The sequence below is a fragment of the Styela clava genome, chromosome 8 (assembly GCF_964204865.1).
Source record: "Styela clava chromosome 8, kaStyClav1.hap1.2, whole genome shotgun sequence".
In the NCBI taxonomy this organism is placed as follows: Eukaryota; Metazoa; Chordata; class Ascidiacea; order Stolidobranchia; family Styelidae; genus Styela; species Styela clava.
Window position 1 is genome coordinate 21,930,169 of NC_135257.1, and position 20,072 is coordinate 21,950,240.

At 36.5% G+C, this 20,072-nt stretch overlaps 1 protein-coding gene across 2 annotated transcripts in view; it reads right to left on the minus strand.

Moving 5' to 3' along the window:
• LOC120345408 (uncharacterized) overlaps positions 1 to 17,880 on the minus strand; it is a 44,629-nt gene extending 26,749 nt beyond the window's left edge. The window contains exons 1-2 of one of the 2 annotated variants that reach the window (XM_039414841.2): positions 17,692 to 17,880; positions 10,996 to 11,626 (exon numbers count right to left, since the gene is read on the minus strand). In XM_039414841.2, coding sequence (XP_039270775.2) covers positions 10,996 to 11,626; positions 17,692 to 17,727 — 667 coding nt within the window. In that variant the 5' untranslated portion in view covers positions 17,728 to 17,880. Of the gene's footprint in view, positions 1 to 10,995; positions 11,627 to 13,460; positions 13,572 to 17,691 lie in introns of those variants that run through there. The other variant, XM_039414842.2, reaches the window with a different exon arrangement.
• Positions 17,881 to 20,072: the final 2,192 nt, after the last annotated feature.

Sequence of the window (20,072 nt, forward strand, 5' to 3'; positions counted from 1 at the left end):
CTCCCGAATATCTGACAAAGTTATAATCGGGCGTAGTAGAATCACTACTAAAAATAGAGATTTAATTCACAACATCATAGGCCTGGCGTGATCGGGGATTACCCTAAATACCTCCCCCCACTACTTATTCCATTGTAATCTCCTCATGTAGCCTATTTAACACGTAGAACGTCGCTCCTAAAAGTTTTCGATTCATAGTGTGTCAAGAGGTCCGTAGTAGCCTATTATTATTATTATTTTTTATTTTCGTATTGTTCGAATTATTACGGATAGTAGTACTCTAAATACGAAATCACAAAAATGGGTCAAAATCATTACGCAATAGACAAAACCCAAAATATATTATGTGAAAGCCGTATAGCCGATCTTCATACAAATAATTTTATATGCCTTCTCTAACCGTTTACTTTAGTTTTATTTCTATACCCGGAACAAATAGCCTATTTGCTAAGGAAATAAGCAAATAATAAAGCAAAGATTTCTTGTTGAAATATAAAAAAAACTAATAAACGATATTCAATTCTAACATAACTTTTTATACCAAGTTCGAGTTCGCGCTACTTACTTACTATTGTTGCAACACAATGGTTGTCATGTGAACTAAATCCGCGTTCAAATTCACTCCATCAAAGTGGAAGATAAAATCCTTTCAAAGCGCACTCGGCCGAAGATAAGCCGAAGAAAAAGGTGCCTTTTATGTTCATTTTATTTAAGATTTATGCTTGGTACAGCATGTTGATGAGATAGTTCGGAAAGGAAATAAAAACCAGATCAAGCCGAGATAGGAATAACTTTGACAGGAAAGTTTTATAATATTTGACCCCAAATTTCCTCTAATAGTGCCACCAGCGTTGCAATGCAGAATAGTTGGAATAGATGAATCTTTAACATATCACAAAGCGTTAGATGTCAAGTACGGTGGGACATGCGGCAGCAGATAAAAGAGTTAGATGCCATACACACGAGTTTGTTGCTTAGTTTGATGATTTATCCCAAATATTTTACTCTTACTTGATCTTTAATTTATTCATTCTCATGTATAACAACATATATAATTTGTTTATCACCGAATTAGTTATGGAGTTAGGTATAAGAGGCATCGTTATCAGAAATTCGCCCTGGGCAGCTGAAATGTTCGGCGCCTGATAGTAGCAACTTCAACCAAGTTGTAAAAATTTGAATAATCTCAATTTCCTACGAATCAGTTTGCTAGAATAGACGGCGCGAAAATGACGTATAAAAAATAAACCAGTCGTAAAAAATGCAGAAAATCTCGTTTTCACTCCGTTATCACGATAACGAAGCTTATCATGTTGAATCAAATTTTAATGTCGCATGTTAGTTACGGAACACACCCACATTTAATATACATTTTCAGAGAACTAGTTTTCCTAAACTCCAGTATAACGTAAAATATGCGTTGTAATTAATTCAGACACGGCCGTATATAAATCACATATCAAATGAGCTAATTATATCAGGGCCCTGTTTGGTAATTACAAGACTATTTATGACAGTATCACACGAAGAAATCTCCATAAAAATTTTGGTTTCGCAATTTCTTATGATGTAATTTGATATTTTTGACCTTGTTGAGAGTTCAATGTCGACATGGAGATATTGAAAGTCGAGACTAACTGATAACATACCGATGGGAGTATTATTAGATCATAAAGAGTGGTGATTGTCGAATAAATCGTAATCTATGATTGTTGTTCTTCTATTCGATTCGAATATTATATTCTAAATTCTGAAAAAGTTCGGTGTTCGATAGCGGTTAGCAGATTATTGCAATTCGAATATTCTATATGTTGGGGATTGTCGAATGGTTCGATATTCTAAAATTCTGAATTCACATTAATTTAGATTCGAATATCCTATATAAATCGAGTTTTGCACTAAATCCGTGATATTTACTAAAGAAATTCGAACGAAAATACCAAATTTGACATAAAGTAATTTCCACTATCCTAAGCCCAAAACCCAGGCTATCGAAATGTACCAAGTAGCTTCAATATATACGCTTGTGCATCGCTTTTTCGCACTGAAAAACATTCCAAAAAGGAAATACGGAAAATCCGAAGTCTGGCGATCGATATAAATTCGAAAACAAACCACTCGTCCCAGTGCAATACAAACTTTTATGTAATCACAGTCGATGAGCAAAACTGTTTATGACGTCACATTTACGATTCTCACGCTCATTTTATGAATGACTCAAGGCACTCCACTCGAACAGAAGTTTTTGTAGGGACAGGCCATGCGTAAATATGGGATTATATGTACATTTAAACTCGATATTAGCCTGGGCCGTACATATGGAACTTGCAATGTTTGAGTAGATTGCTCACGCATAAACCCTTTTGCCCCCCAGCGCGCGGAATGATTTAAAAAATTTAAAGTGGAGTAACCCGCGGCTAAATCGACTGATTCATTGGGTCAAATTACCGCGACAAGGATTTAGGCTTATATTCGTAACGAAAAGCAAGTTTATCAAATCCGGGCTGGTTTTGCGAGTATTTTCGTTGGGATTCGGAAACCGTGGATATCTTGGGGGGGGGGGGGGGGGGAATTTCTAATTGTCAAATTAGAGCGTAACACCTAGGTCTAAAATGCGTTCCGATCTACGAAAAATTACTAGGTATGACATAGAAGAAGAAAAATTCTTTAATGGAATCTTAACGTTTCGGCAAATTCAGAAAAACACCCTGGCCGAGATGCTGGAGATATGGTTTCAACCAGACATCTTTCACAAGCAACGCAAATACAGATGCCAAACTGCTAATATTCAAATGTATTTCTTCCTATTTCTAACCATTCATTGCAGTATTGATAATACTTAATAAGCATTTACTCTCAAGTATGCCAGGTATGCATAAAGAAATCTACTTTGTGTTATAGCTCGGGGTGCATTTCCGAAAAAGAAACGATCAAATGTGTTGTATTTATTTCCAAAATAAACTATTTCGACAAAATTCTTCTTAATCTATTCCATCACAATAACGATTTCTTAAAACGCCTTTATGCCGACACTAAGAAGATGATCTTTGAATTGCGCAACCGATCTCCTACTTATATTACAAATGATTTTTTAATTTCTCGATTTTGTGATTATTAGAATATTTTCGCTTCAAAAATGATCATTTTCAACAATTACGGTATGAGCTTTACAATATGACCAAAACAGGCTTTTATTTAATTCCTGAAAACTATAAAAAAAAGAAAAAGACCGAATAAATCTTGATACATCTCAACTTTTCCGCACTTTTCAAACTTGGAATCATTGAATATTAATGGACTTCTATGCGTTCTTTGTTGGATATTAAAATATATTTAATTCTTAAAAAATAAAAATTATTTTTGAACGTACGATTATTAGGTTTTTTATTCGATTTTGACCATATAACTTTCTCAAAAGATAATCCCCCATTTGTAGTTTCAATATTTTAACACGGCCTAATTTGTAATACAACAGTGTTACATCCACAAGCTGATATAAATTCTTTCGCCCTAATTCACAACAGATACGCCCTCAAGGGAGATTAGTCAATAAAAATTGTGGTGTCTCCATAACCGTAATGATATATTCATTTTCCACAGCTTGGTGTCAGATTCCAGAGACGTCATTAGAGTATGTTATTATATTATCAAAGATGATAGCCTTATATGATTATATTGTGATTCATTTTCACAGTTTCCACTCCGAACAACACTCTATACAAGCTGCGACAATGATTGAGGTTCGGAACCCCCCTTTTTGTAATACATGGCAATTTTTCGTAGTTTTAAACGCTTTTCAGACCCTCATACTCTTGAAAACCCCACGTCCGCCGACCGATCGGGCCTAATAGTTGGTTAAACTGAAGGTATACAAGCATATAAATTGTTATAAACAATATTCGCTACAACGGCTCTCCTATTCGCGACAAATAATAATCGCGGCAATGGTCTCGCACATGACCGTTCTAAAAGCAGAACCAACAAAAACCATATGGGACATCTGTGTGTGTCTTGCGGACATCTGTTGGCAGCCCATTTACGGTGCTCAGAAAGTCATCATAATGTCTATAATACACAAGAGGAACTACTGTTTCAACACAATTGACATTAATTTCAATGGGTTCTCGACACAATATCAAAATCTGACGATATGTCGTTGTTTATTTTACGCGCATTTATGAAGTGGGGCGACTAGAACGTCATATGGCGCCGCAGTTTGAGAACTTTCGAACTTTTAAAAGGGGTAATTTGTGTTCCCACCTAGAAACTTTATTTCAGATTGAAAAAGCTTCCAAAAAATTTTAAGACAATATTTTTTATATTCCAGAGCTGATGTGAAGTACTATCCGGAGCGTTATCCGGATTCGTATGTCGTTTTAACTCTGAATCCGGAAATATTCTTTGACTAGGCCCAATCTTGCCAAATAGTATAAACAACATTGAAAAACCGCTATTGTCAGCAGTAATATTTCATTATTTAAGTCACAATACGTATTATAAATTTGACCCAAACCACGGCCTTTTGAACCCCAGCGTTCGGATTTTTCCTTTTCAAAATTAAAAACTAAACGTCCGTTTGTATGCATATGCTTCTGTTACCGCAATACGGCTATTCATAGTCGATTATACCGCCTATATAGAGTCATATCCTGTCCTTTCAAAAATTTCCGAAAACGCGGCATGCCTTTTAATGTGGTCATTTGCAGGATAAAAATAATAAATTATAGACATTTAGTCACGATTAGTCGGTAATTATACAAGTATTGCCCTAGAACAGAGGTTGGCAAGGTTTTTGGTTCACATAGACTGGCGGGCCATGTAAGTGTTCTAAGCAAAAATTTACATTTTATTATTATGAAGTGTTACAAAACAATGAGCAACAAATTCCTTGAGCTATTTTTTAGCTAAAACATCAAAATTTGGCTTTAGTTTGGTTGTGACAGCATCAGGCGGGCCAGATTGAATTACCCAACGGGCCGGATTTGGCCCGCGGTCGGTAATTTGCCTATGTTAGCCATAAAAGGATAAAGAAGTCACACAATCGCTGTATACGTTTTATTCTTCACTTCAAATTGCATTCAGAATTCAAATCATACAATTTCGGCCAACCCCGGTTACACCACTTATTGAACACTTGTGTAGGCGGACGTAATAAAATTTCAAATATGTGTTTAAGCACCAACAAGACATAACTAGAACACGATTTGAAGTAGGTACGAAGGGTCCTTGTGAACATCTTTTCTCCGGTAGCTGCATATTCAGTCTTGGGCGCTTTATAAACAAAAATATGGAGAAAATATTCTTATAAAGTCAAAGTTTGGTTTCTTAAATTTGAGACTGAAATTTCGCGAGTCACGTTTTTTCAGTTTCAACAAAACTTCGTAAAAGTTCAAAATAACGTATGTAAACTTCATTTTTCTTGTGCAAGGTCATATTTAGGGGAAATTTCTTCTAATTTGTTTCTTAAATTCAAATTTTGTGTGCAATTTTTAAATGAGAGAACCTAAATTTCTTAGTTTGAAAGGGAGATATGATAAGTTTCATTCAAAGGTAAAAAAACGTAAAATCAAATATGCTCGCGCAGAGTATTATTTGAAGTTTTTGGACTCCTGAAATTACGAGTAATATAGTAACTCTAATACAAAGTTAAAAAAAAAGATTTTGTCGGCGTAGATTCTTATTTGGAGAGAAAAGAATTTTGTAAATAAGTAAACGAGACTTCGGGACTTCGGATATAGATAAATGTATATATCCGATTTGTCAATCAACCCATGCCTCCCAGAATTTATCATATTATTTTCGTTATAAAACAGATAATTCTTGAATGATAAATCCTGCTTCCGGCAGCCATACGAGCTCGAAAATAACTTATATTAACCAAACGATTGCAACATAAGATTCCATTCTAGTTACATCGACTTTTTCCCGCGTCTTTGATGTTCACAAATAAAAACGAGAGAGAAAAATATTGAAATCGGGACTTTCCGCATAGATTGTGGCATACCGCGCATTCCTAACGCTATGGCATGTTTTTTATCGTTCAGTTATGAATGTCTTAAGTTGTAGGTTTTGGGTTTGATCCTTGGCTTGGTTACAAAATGTACGACGTCCCTCTATCCATAGTGTAATAAGTTTCATTTTTATTAGGCATTTGTACAATTAGCCCCGAATAGGGCCATGCGGGCACTGATATTTAACGATATGTAAGGGCAATAATTTTGTGACGGTCTGGAATCGTTTAAATTCTGCACCGCTTGCCCAATTTATTCATACTGCATTGCCCCGCATAGGTACCGGTACCGGTATCTAATACATCGGATTTTAATACGGCTACTGGTCGTTATAGTTCCAGTTTGACGTTGATTGCCCAATTTATCGCAATGTGAGGGGGTGGGTGTAGCGTTTGGATGAGGGATTTTAACCAGTGATGCCAACATAGTAAAGACCAACGTTAAAACCATCAGGCTAATACGCACAAAATCTTGATATTCATACCTTTAGTTGTTTGATCTATGAAATTATTCATTCACGCCTATTACCCAGGCTATCATAAAAGTAGAAGCGATGGTTTGATAAAAACCATAAACCTTCGAAACGTGAATCACCCGAGGTGCATTTCCAAATACGCAAATGCCTGTGGTAGGATTTCTGAAAGGTGACGTAACCGTAACCAGCCGGCGAAAACAAGATGTTAGGAGAAAAAAACCCAAATTTTAAGTATTATGGTGTATATCCAAGTAGCACTTGAGGTATTATTTCGTTATTGCAGAATCATTGAAAGAAGATATGTTTGGATACATTAGAAAGTTAGGACAATAACCTAAACCTACTTATTCGCACGGCTTGTGGGACAAAATAACGTCATGTCGCTGCCATTATTGGTGTTATCTTTGAAACGGACACACCATATGCCCGTATTGTATAACTTGAAACATGTATCTGTACTGGTACAAAGGACCATCTAATTACCAAAGATTGACAGACATTGTGCTCTTTAATTGCGTACATTATATTCATTTTAACTCCGACCAGAGAGGCCAGCCGACGCCCAAATTTTCAAGACGGATAAACCGTAGGCGCGCATTTTGACTTGTGAAAATGCCGACCTTGCTTGGGTTATACAAAGGCCATCTATGTACAATACAAGATTTACAAATACTTGCAATTTAATGGAATGTACTTAGTCGTGGGCGTCTAAAACACTATAAATCAGACAATGATTGAAAAATTAAAAAAAAAAGCGGTGGACACGATCATGTCATTGAAATAATATTTAGGAATTTTCTCGCCCCGCTGGGCAAACGATGATTTATCATGGTTTACATTACAATAGGAAGATTGAATAATACATTAATTGCTTGAAATTTCATATTTTTCATCAGATATTCGCTCGGCATAAATACGGATCTTATTAGGTTACTGTGTTTTAAAGAGCACGGTTTTTAATTAATGGAGTGCTTTCATACAGAACAAAGTTGCGAGCATGCAGACGCTGATACAAGAGTTCTAATATTTTGTACTACAGCAAATACCAAGCAAAATTCCTCCCAAAGAATGACAAAATTTCTCCCTGGAGTTTGGGGAACGTGGTAGTAGCCCATCTCGTCCATATTTTTTTTTATTGATTTCCAATCAGAGAATTTCAACCAAGTATAAGAGATCAAATTTCTATGTAACTACGAAGGATATTTTCTTTCCAATTATCAAAGACAAATACGCAAATGAAACGGAAGTTTTACCAAGGTGTGTATATTTGCACCAGAGTCGTGAAGCCGAAACAATTGCTACTTCAATCTAATCAAATAAGCGTTAATTGATGACGTTGATACAGGAGGGCCAAATACAAATAACTAGGCCAAACCGCGGGCCGCACCTCTATTTAAAATAGGCTCTCTAGTAGTAGAAAGCACAATATAGCGGTTAGAGCCTTGTAAAGCCATGTGCATAACGTAGATAAAAAAAAATGGAACTCGGGTATAGGCTGGGAATTACTCGAAAGTACCAGATTAAATTGAATTAAATACTCGTTTAGTGGGCAACACAATTTTTTCTTGTGGGCCGCATTTGGCCCGCGAGTCGCAGGATGCCGACCCGTGCTTTAGATGATTTATTAGTGTAGTATTGGATCAGAGTGATATCGAACGTTGAAATAAAGAATTGAAACTACTTGCTGTTAATCGAAAAATGGTCTATTATAATAATTGGGAAATTAAATGTTTTACAGGCATTGGAAAAATTCTGTAAAAATGATCAAAATTGCTGCTTTCATGAATGAAAATTCGTCAGTTTCACCATAAGAATATGATTGTTTTCAAAACGCTGCCAATGTGGCTTAATTTTATAGAACGGATCAGTTTTTAGAGTATTAGGGATTACAAATTGCGATTCCCATACAATTCCGATATAGACTGGAGACCAGTGTGGCTTAATATTAGATAGTGCAATAACTCGTACATTTTGGTAAAATTTACAAATATTTTTATAGTAAGGAGCGAGTTTTAAAAGTGCGCGTAGTATCATAAATAAACATGTCAAAAAGTTATCAAACACAAACATCCTGCTATGAGACAGACAGTGATAAAACGGCTACTTTGGTAACATATTAACAAACTTTAATGTATGTCGAGGCGATAAGAAACGTCCATTTAATTATTTTTATATAAGGGTTCCTGGTAAAGAGATAGGTTTGATGTCATTTATTCGGGTATAGGGGGAACTGAAAAACCGGATCCAGCTCCGAATCCGGAAAGGAAAATTTAGACTCCGACCCCAGACATTCCAACACAGTCGTGATCCCGGAAACCGCTCACTAACCTCCCAGAATGCTTTTGAATATTTGAAATATTTAATTACATGCCAGATAAAATTTAAAAAATCATAGAAAATATAAAATCGAGTTTCCTTTTTTAGCAGTAGCCTTGTTTAATTCGTACTTGGGTGAAAAATTATTCGAAAGCCATGTATGACTCTACCGTAAAGGAAGCCTATGCTTGGATTTGGAAAGTGTAGATTAGACGGTGTGTACCCATTGCTAAGTGAATAAGCATCGATTTTTTGCGTCGGGAGATATTTTAAGGAATGACGGAATATCAATACATCACATTGTAGTCAATACCAATATATCTTGAATGGTACGAATTGCGACATCCATGAGAAGCTGTATTGAGAGTAACGGGACATTTTTTATGCATAGAAAGTTGCAAACTAGGAAAAATGGTATGTAATGAAAAAGGTTATGAACCAATGCGATATTTACCAGTATACAGAGGTATTGCATTACATTCCCGCCAATACTTATTACGCTTTGGTAACTAAATTGGCTTCGCAGGTCATGAACCTCGGGTACAACACACGCGTCCAGCACCTTACACATGGTATAATAAATTGCGAATAAAACATCCCGATTCTTGCAAAAGAAGTTGCACCAATTGCCGATTTACGAGAGCCATGTTGGGAGTAGCATTCGCAATTAACATAGCAGCAACTAAATTTTGTGCAGTATATTATTTACTACGCCACCGCGCGTTTACCATAATCCTATTTATAATCCAGGCAGTCAAAACATCCTAATTTACCACATATGGGCCACGGCTAGAAGCGCTACCGCAAACAACCCGCGCGTGGTCCAAATGTGATATTTTTGAACCAGAAATACGTTTTCCTTATCAATATAGAATAAAGAACGGATATAGCGCTTCCACTAGGCTAGACTCCCACACTGCACAACGAATCACAATGAATTAGCGGTGATTTACTAATGACGACCGAGGCCATATTTAAACCTTTGTGTTAAGATGAGAGAGGATGGCGCATTACGTGAACTATACGACAAAACGTTTTGTGTCGAAATCGCAACATTTTGGTATATAGCTGATTCAAGCAGCTCGTTCGTTATTTTTGTCCTTGCATCAGTGGAACTGTATGTACTGGCTGCAAAGACATTGCAGCACGAATCAAATACAATCACTATTTTAATTATTAGTAATTTAGAATGCTCAAAATTCTAAAGCATTCTAAAGTTTTTACCCCCCCCCCCCCCCATCTCCCCTCGAAAAAAATGTACTATTTGCTTCCATTCCCCATTCTCCGATCGTTCAAAGAAAAAATCCCCCCCTTTTTACTTTACAGCCAAATTCGAACATATTTTACACAATGGCTAATAGTCATTACAATAATAATAGAAACAAGTATCTTGGACTAATTTGCAATGAGCGGGAACCAATTATTTTACGTTATTTTGTGACCTAATATTAACAACTGTGCCACATTATTTAATGTTTATTTACATGTCGAGATCACTATATACACCTCCCAAGCATGGATACGTGTTCAATATCTTTTATATTGTACGTCCGAATAAGGCCCATACATCCCAGATTTTCGGCGTATGTGTCGGACGAATATCAATACAGTACTTGTTTTATTATGTGCGGTTTCTCCTTGGCCGTGTATAAATTAATTGAATATTAAATCAGGAAATAAACAATTAAGGACATGTCCTGTTTACTACATCTAGAATTCGTAACTCTGATGTTATAATGGCGGAACACTTCTCAAGCGCCTTGTGAAATAATATTCGAAGCTCTCACGAATCTTTGATGGTTGGTCTTTAAGATAAGACTTGACATTTTATTATGGGCATTCACTCAAAAAAAGGGGACTCATCTCCGAGCTAAGTCACGAGAAGCACTGAAACCATAAACGGTGGTGCATTAAACGTACTAACTCAAGAAGACTCATCTCCGAGCCAAGTTACGGACAACCACAGGAACGCCGAGAGCTATTAAAACTATAGACAGTGCATTACACATACTCACTCAGAAGTGAAAAAGAATCATTTCTGAGCAAAGTTAAGTTACCGGTAACCAATGAACTGCCAAGAAAAACGATGAAATACTCTACAACAGGGCTTCAAGCTTGTGATAATATATACAAGTTTAATCAGTTTATGATTAACATAAATTAATTCCTAATTAAAAATGTGAAAAAGGGTACCTGAGTCGCTAGGTGTCTCTGCTCCATCCATTGGGGGTCGGTGCCTGATGGAGACGGGGGCCGGCGACGGAATCTTCATTCGTTGGTTTTCGCAGCAATTTGGTTGTCCAACTGGGTACGGGAATATGTTCCTTGGGTCGACGCATCCGTGTGCGTGACATGGGGAGTGGGATGTAGCGGGAGATGAACGGCGATTATTTCTTATGTTTCTAAAGCCAGCTGAGGCTTTATGTCCAACGCCATTCCACATGCAATCTTTGATAAGCTGTTCGCTGCGACAATCGCAGACAATTTTGTCTTTGCAAGACAATTCGCCTTGACAGTTAAGCATGTCTTCAAATTCTTTGGGGTCAAAGTCCAAATCCAAATTCGTAAAGTCAAACCCGGAAGTTAAGGTTGCGAAGGTGCTATCCGATTCTATTTCCGGAACTTGGGGGCCATCGTTTTCTCTCGGGGGTGAGCTTGGAGGGGTCAAATAAAGTTCAAATTTTTTCCACATTTCGTCGTTTGGGACGGAGCCCTGGGAACAGACAGGTACCAAGTCGTCGTTGGCGTTAATGAAGTACGGCTTCCGTAGGTGATATTCCGTCATGATGCGGGATTCACAGAACCGTCGAGTCATTGGAGTTTCCTGTAGTTTCGATGAAATTCAGTATTTCCAGTAGTTTTGGTTTCAAATTTCAGTAGAATTATTTGAATTTCAGGAAAATTGATATGAAATAAAGAAAACTCTGATTAGAAAAATTATAAAGAAAATTATTGCAGTATTTAGACTGATGCTCGTGTCTGGGGACGGGTTTAGAATAAATTTTTGAATGAACAATATTCGAAAAAGCTGTAAAACAGTTACCGAAGTAATCGCGATTAATCATTACAATAATTTTTCTGGGTCGTTTTCCTAAAGGTTAGCTCAATTTTAAATTATTTTAACATAAGATAAACGGAATCAAAGAAATGGGAACAAAAAAGCACCGAAACGATAATTTGTCCGTTTATTTCAGCCGTAAATGTCAGCATAAATCGAATAATAGTTGATCTCAAACATTGTCTTGACTTGCCCTAACACGGCAATGTTTAAGACCTAAATAACAACATAAATCGACTGAAAGTTTATCTCAAACATCAACTTTCCTTGCTCAAGTCGGCAGCTAATTCTTGACAAGCATCGACAAAGGGCAGCTATCACAGACAATACCAAGCGCTCCATGGATTGACTAGCAGTCTAACTGTAACCATAACTGAATCGACCAACCCAAGTTAACGGTCAGTTCTCAACGAGTAGCGACTAATTCCGTCTATCGTGAACAAAAACAAGGCTAATCAAAACAAACAGGGGACTTAACCTACTATGACACATCAAAACACTTGACAAGACGCTCACCGAGTCTGACGTCTGAGCAATGGCGTAGCGATGCGAAAACAAATAATTCAATATTCGGATTAGCCTCGCTCTGAAAAAGAACCTGGACAAGTATTAGCGAGCTACTATTTAAAAATACGTAAAGACTACACTAATCTATACCATTTTCGTATTGTTTTACATTTTGCTCCTAACACGACATTGTATTAGCAGACACTGACATGCAGTTTGCCTAAATTATAAACCCTGGGTGAAGTGGAGGTTCGTGCACACCATCTTTAACAAGAAAAGATTCATAGAATAAATTGTAAATTTCAAAAACTGCAAAATACATTATTCAAAATATCATAAAAAATGAAATTTTGTCGAAAATATTTATAAACAGACGGGCCAAATTAAAATGCAATAAAAGTTCCGAAAACACATCAGAGTAGGATATGACTAAACTGTTATGACTAAAAGCAACTACGAAATTGCCAATATCGTAAATGCGAGTGAATGAATCACTCATAGGCGGGTACAGAGAAGAGGAAAATTTTGGGTCGAATAATTAGAAAAATGTATTGTACATAGTCGCGATTGTCAAATTCGGGGGTGTTTACCTAACTGGAGTGGCAGGATAACGATTTCGGGCATTCACCCCACAGGCGGGCTATACACTTTCTGAAACATGTTATCGATCGCATATAGGTCGATACTTGTCTACAGTCTTTCTGAATCCAAAATACTCGGATAATGTATGCCGAGAGAATAGAATCCAATTTTTTCTGATGTATGTCCCTAAGGATAGATTTGTGACACAATCAGGATTCGAACCCTGACTTCGCCTAAAAAGGCTTGGCCATTCTGTCTTACACGGATATATGCATCCCTAAGGATTTCCCATCAAAGCAATAAAAAGTTTTCTAATTTCCTGTAACTATGTATGACTAAGAAACAATAATGCTAACAAGACGATGATTCATAAATCTCCAAGACAAAAGCCAGAAAATATCAAGCTAATTAATATATGCTCAAATAAGGAAGAGTTACTCATCTATGGCACACAAGTTTTCTACCAATGGTTAATTTATTCAACTTCAGGAAAACCAGCAAACAAATATACCTGAATTTTTGCAAAGATTTTGCTCAACGCAAGGTCTCCAATAAACTAAATTCATGTCTGAGAGAAGCAAAGGCGTCCGCTGAAAAATCAAGAACTGCTGTACCGATGATGCGACACTTAAATCCCTATTTAACACGATCAGGAGAACAGCTTCGATGTTCTGAATTTTGCATAACTCACGATTTTTTCGGAAAGAGATTCAAGGAAAACTACACCAACCAATTATGACATGAAATTAGGTCGAGGAGAAATTAGATGACAACACACGAAACGGGGGTGTAATGATTTGTTTACAACTCGGTGATTTGAGGTTTCGAATGCGGTCATTGAGATCTCTAAATTAGGCTACCGATAAACGCTACGATCGGGTCTTTTAAAGTCGAAGTTCGAGTTTCATTTACAGTGCTCGAATGGTAATTGGAAGATATGCCCTCAATGATTATACACCGTCCTTATTGGAATTTCTCTCCCCGGATCGGTATCGGTATTTTTTCCCCGGGATAAATATGAATACACTATGCTATAATTACGCCGTTTTATAAGATTTCCTCCCTCCATCAAAAAAAGATTCATCGAAACGAACCCATGAGTTTTTCTCGAATAATACCCCGAAATCGGTTAAAACAAATTTCGTTATATTCGAAAATCGACGATAGATTAGTTGTTAAAATCCCAAAAGGCGCATTTTAAATTTTATAAACTGCTTTTACACAGACTTATTTATAGCGAAGCAGCATAACAGTTACGTTATCTGATAGCAACAAAATATTAGAAAATCACTTTTCAGATGAAATGTATCCATTATTAGGTACTCCCGTATTGTGTGTACCAGGTTAGGGTTGGGCCATAATTTTATTCCGATTTTCCTTATTTTAGTTCTATTACGAGTTCGGGGACTGTCGGTGTTAGCCAAGTGACTTGATGTAAAGTAGGCGAACAAAATTAGTTACCTTCATTTTAGTACACACATTTCTTGAGCTGTCATTACAATTCGAGAATGTGTCTTTACATTCCATAAGCCCCTTGGTCAGAGCCTTATTCGTAGCGAATTTGCTTGCACAGAGACCTAGCAAAGCTATAACCGTTACGTTATCTGATACGTTGGCTTAACCTCGCAAAGCGACATCGGACATTCATCCTTATTCCTGCAGGCAATTTGCCAAACATTTCAACAGAACTTGTACCGGGCTCAGAGATGCTCCCAGGCGGCCAATGGGAAAGAGAATCCCCGGGGGAGAATATAGACGTATTACTAACATGAGTTATAGTTTCTCACAATCCAGTAAACCAGTTTTCATCGAATTAAAAATGTTGGAAGTAAAAGTGTCCATGTAGTCCATTTATGGCTCATGTTTTAAACCTCATTTAAAGTTCTGGCAACTTTTTTGAATTTCATGCCCTGTTTGTCTTGTGTATTGTAATTAATTGTACCACGGTGAAATTTGAAATAAAATAACTTGTCTAATCTACAGGGTGTTCATAAAGTCCGTTTACAATTTCAATTTTGTTATGAAAGAAGGAGTTCTCAATAATCTTAACCATTTTTTTAATCAGTAATTTTTTAAGTATTTTTACTTCATTTAATAAGTCTGTGAGGGCCAAAACAATATATGGTATCGATAAATTCCGTTTGCAATTTTAAACGTCTTAAGGCTTCATGGACACCCTATTAAAGTAGCCTGCATCCAGTCAAATTGTGTAAAAGTTGTATAACACATAGGTTGAATTGCACATACTCAACTACTGTAATGATTTTCTTGGTATTAGGTTAAGCTAGAATATTGGGATTCGAAATAGATTACAAATCGAGTTCGTTGAGGTCACTGTACATGGGTACGATAACACAAAGCTTGAGGATTAGCTAAAAGTTATCATTACTAACAGAATTATATAACCGTTTTTCCTCTAATTTTTGTGAAATTTGAAGCAGCCTGATTTTAATTAATTGTCCAGCGTGATTGCAAAAAAGTTTTCAAGATAACTCATATGCTGAAGTCTACGGATTTCGATATTTCCAAATGAAGTTTATTGTATTCATTGTTAATGCATATCAGAAGCTGCACAGTCCAACAATCACACACACACTGTCATAATGCTATACTTCACTATAAGACAGTTTAGCATTTGTAAAAAAATCTTGATTATTACACTACATTCCTGTGACCGGCCACAAATCCCCGAATCTTATGCAAAATGATCGGAGCTAACAAAAACCTTTGGCCTGAATCAAGACCTTTTTTGGCCGCGTTGAGAAAAAATTTCCCGGCCTCATATTTCTGATTTAGCAAAGTTCAAACACAAATACGATACCGTGAAAATTGGCAAAAATATCGATCCTGTGTGCAGTAAGTACGTACAAAGGATATGGCACCGTTACAATTACCGGTAAACTGCAGTACCGTCGCCGGTAAGCTGAAACGTCAATTCATACAATGCTCAATCTGGCGACTTTGCGTATGCTTCTGCCCTATACCGCTTATATATAGATATATTATCCGAAAACACAGGCCCCAGCGCCATCCCTGCATAAACACTAATTCGGTCTCGTTACGGCACCGCGAGATTCCCAGCTGATTCTCCGAGCATTTTGACATAACAAACAAACGCTGAAATAAGATTGTGATTTAACAATTACACTATGTGCAGATTCCGTGCTCGTACGCCAATTTAACAAAATAGCTACTCGGGTCTGCAGCATACAAGAGGATTAGTGTATTTCACTTTAACAATTAGCCAAAGTTTTATATCTATCCTAACCCAGAACATATCACAAATCTCACTTCATATGCTTACTTGCCTAAGGTTATATATCTACACTAAAACCGACTATATCACTCATCCCAATCCATATAGTTTTATAACCATCTTAACCCAGAACACCGTACGTATCTCGATCTTTAGCGTCTCAATACACTATGTTACAAATAAGTTCGGCATAAAAGCTATTCGTAGAGTAGCGGGGAGAGAAACAAGACTCGGCAATGCTAACTAGTTTAAATCAGGTCTTCAAATACGCATAGTGCTTATATTTTATTATCAGTGAGAAAAAATTAACTGGCGCCTCTGAGCTCGATATATTTACTGAATATAAAAACTAGATGAGCCTTTTTCCAGTTACTAGAGTCTCTCTATGGCGGAAAATGCAGAAAAAAGCACTGTGGTAGAGTGGTCTGAAGCAAACGCAGAACGGAGGAGCGGATCGCAGTCCATTCGTCTAGTCGCCGTCTGGCGACATCACTGATACTATATGCGATACGTAACGCTATGGACTGTACGAAACTACGAAACCAAACTTCATCAAATAAATAGACGACAATGTTCGCTTGTTTAGACATTTGAAAGGTTGTTTAAACTAAATAGTTCGCGATATTCTCATATGGTGGATACATCACTATAAATAAATCTGGCATCAGTAACCTCTCGCTATGAACTGTCGAGCCGTTTTAATCATTGTAATCATACTTACTGTAACACAAAACTCATTTCGAATACGACCCAATTTATAACCCAACAAAATCACACCGAAACCGCCCGCATAGAGGATTAAAAATAAATTTAGAGTATTTTTCGTCAAGGTTTTTCACACCTATCAAATTTAACTGACATAATCCTATAAAAACGGAAATCGGGGGATATCGAAGCGTTTAAATCCCCCAGACCAGCGCGACCTTTCCGGCATTACTCTTCGAAACGCTCAAATATAGATATTGAATGTTTATCTATAGAGGCAAATTTTATCAGGGGAATGAATAGCATATGGTTGCCAGCCTTAGGATCTTTTATCCAACGCCCCGTTTATGTGAACTTATGATTATGATATGAACTTATGATCGTCCAAGGTGATTTGGTGCTTGTTCTAATCGAATCCAAAATTCGAATTCTTGGAATCTTTGGCAGTCTTTAAATCACATATTGCTCTTTATGGCAAAACAACGAGTGTCATAGCTAAAAAATAGTCGAGAATCTCGCTAGGAATGTAGTACAGTACTGTAGCACCCGTAAATCGTGCAAAACGGGAAGTTTATCCACTGCGATACGGCTATTTCCCTTCAGAAATTTAACCAATTTTCTGAATTTTGGGGAGAGACCGTCGTTATGTTATCTAAAAATCGCGCAACCCAATTTAAAACCTTTATTTATATGCTGAAAGGCCGCAATCAACTAAAAACAAAATCGAGTAATAGTAATATGCAACCGAAAAACAACAATTTTAAGATAATATTAGACTTACCAACATTTCGACTCCGGTCTTACGAGTTAAAATCATATCGTGATAAATTCGGTCAAATTCGAATCGTTGAAGGTTCGTTACGAAGTAAATTCCAAATTTTTGACGTAGACAAATTGAAGTAACTTTGCGGGAAATGGAGGTTTATTAAGACCGCTACGAGAAATAATTTCACCGGTCTCACCTAATACCTAACCTGATAATAATAAAATTCAAGTTTATATCATATTTGTTGCCGATATGACGTCATATACTCGATGACGTCATACTATATAAGTAAATATTTAAGACAAACAGTATTGCTATGCAGGCCGACGTCTTTAAAATACAAATTTACACTAAAAAAGGTAATCATTATTTTTAATGTTCCTCAAAATATATTCAAGAAATAAATCAAAATCTAAAAGGTTCGGAGTTGTGCTGTGAGTGTCTACTAAATTAAAAATGCAATAAATATTTATTATATTTAGAAAAAAATGATGTAAATGACTTATAGCATGAAAATTGATATTCACAAAACATTGGGCATTGCGAATTGACATTGTATAGTGTGTATTCGCTACGAACGAGTCTCCATATAGTTGACGATCATTGATATGTAAGAGATAAATTATTCACTGCAACTGAAAACTAAACGTAACACATCGCGAGCATGGAAGTTTTAAAGTTGCCGGGCTAATCATATTCAAACAGTAAACATATTGCTTAAGGATTGCATTGGAAAGAATATCTGAAAGAATAAAAGTCCGTTATGGGCAAAGGTATTTACGTTAGTATCTGCCTTCATTCAATGCTAATTTTGGATATCATATTTAGATGGATAGACAATAATTAAATACAGAAAAATACATTTCCACAATTTTTCATAGTTTTCTCACTATAAGCTTCAATTTTTATACGTTTGCTAAAAGATTAAGTCGTATTAAAATTCCGTCTTATCGGCTTTCATCTCCCCCACATGAAATATAAAAAAAACTTTTACACAGATACTGATGTTTGCATACTCCCGATAAAACTTTAAACCTCTGCAGCGCTATTTCCAGATTCCAGATATTGCATAACTTGCGAACATCAGATTGCTACATAAATCGTAGTTGCGCAACACAGCGCTTTACCAACTATAAGTTACAACTAGTAAAACAGCGATGCGAGAGAGAACTTATCGGCAGCTGTTTGCACTGTTCTGCTACTACCTCGTCAGCAAGCGATTACAAAATTGCGCAACCTCTTTCGAGAAATTTAATCGAACGTTTTCTGTTGCCGCAGGCTTTCGTAAAAGTTTTTCGACACTCTGTAAAGCTAAAAACAATGCGTATCAGCTGATTTCGAGACATAGCAGTAGTTTTTATATTATATGACTAAAAAACGCTTGGAAATAGTATGTTTTCGGGCTTTTACTATAGTTTCTAACTTCATGATATAGATGTGTTCCTGCCGCTCGGTCAAATCGACACTTTTACTCTCTTTTTCATATGTTCCAGACGAGACGGACGGTGTTTCCCAATGATTTCTCTCGTTTTAAAAAATTGAATTTATGCTTCTTTGTCGACATCTAGCGGGCACGAAATTACATAAGTCCACTGAAAACCAGAGTCGATGGAGTCGAGGAAATTTACAATCGACATTGACTCAGGGTTGAAGAAAACTTTAACTTCAACCCCACATCCAACTTAAACTCCCAGAGAAGCAAATTTAGAAAACCAAATATTTGGTGTATGCAAGTCTTCGTTAGTTGACTGCTACGAATGGTTGGTAAACCAAATGCTTACTTCTTTAAAAAAATTCGATTTCTTTTTATTATCGTTAGGTGTTGGCAGGGGCGTAGCGAGAAGTAACCGGAGTCCGAAAACGTGGGCTGTTAGGAGTCTTACGGGTCTAAAAAATGGTTCGAGTTACGAAAAATTGCTACGTGTGAATTAGATTTTTATTACATTTCAAAAGGGTGTCATGAATAATGCTTTTTACTGGCGCAGTGGTTCTCAAACTTTTTACCCGCACCCACTTTTTAGAATTTGTCTCGCGCCCCAAATCCAAAATAACTTGTTAACAATAAGCTACAAATAACAGATAGTAAGGCGAAAGTATGTTTTGTTCGAAAAACACGTTGAAAATACGTGAATAGAGCGTAAATAATGAAACAAATGCAAAGTTTCAAAAACAAACAAAAATCTGTTGTTTGGACTCTAAACTTTAGAGTCTAACTCTAACTAAACGATAAAGAATAGTAAATATCCAAAATAAGGCGGGCAACAATGAATCGAAAAAAAAAAAAATTTTATTGGTTTCACGCCCCCTCAAAATAGTGTCTACACTCTACACTAGTGGTTCTCAAACTTTTTTAGTCCCAGAGCCGCATTTCAAACCTCAAAGGTATGAAGAGCCGC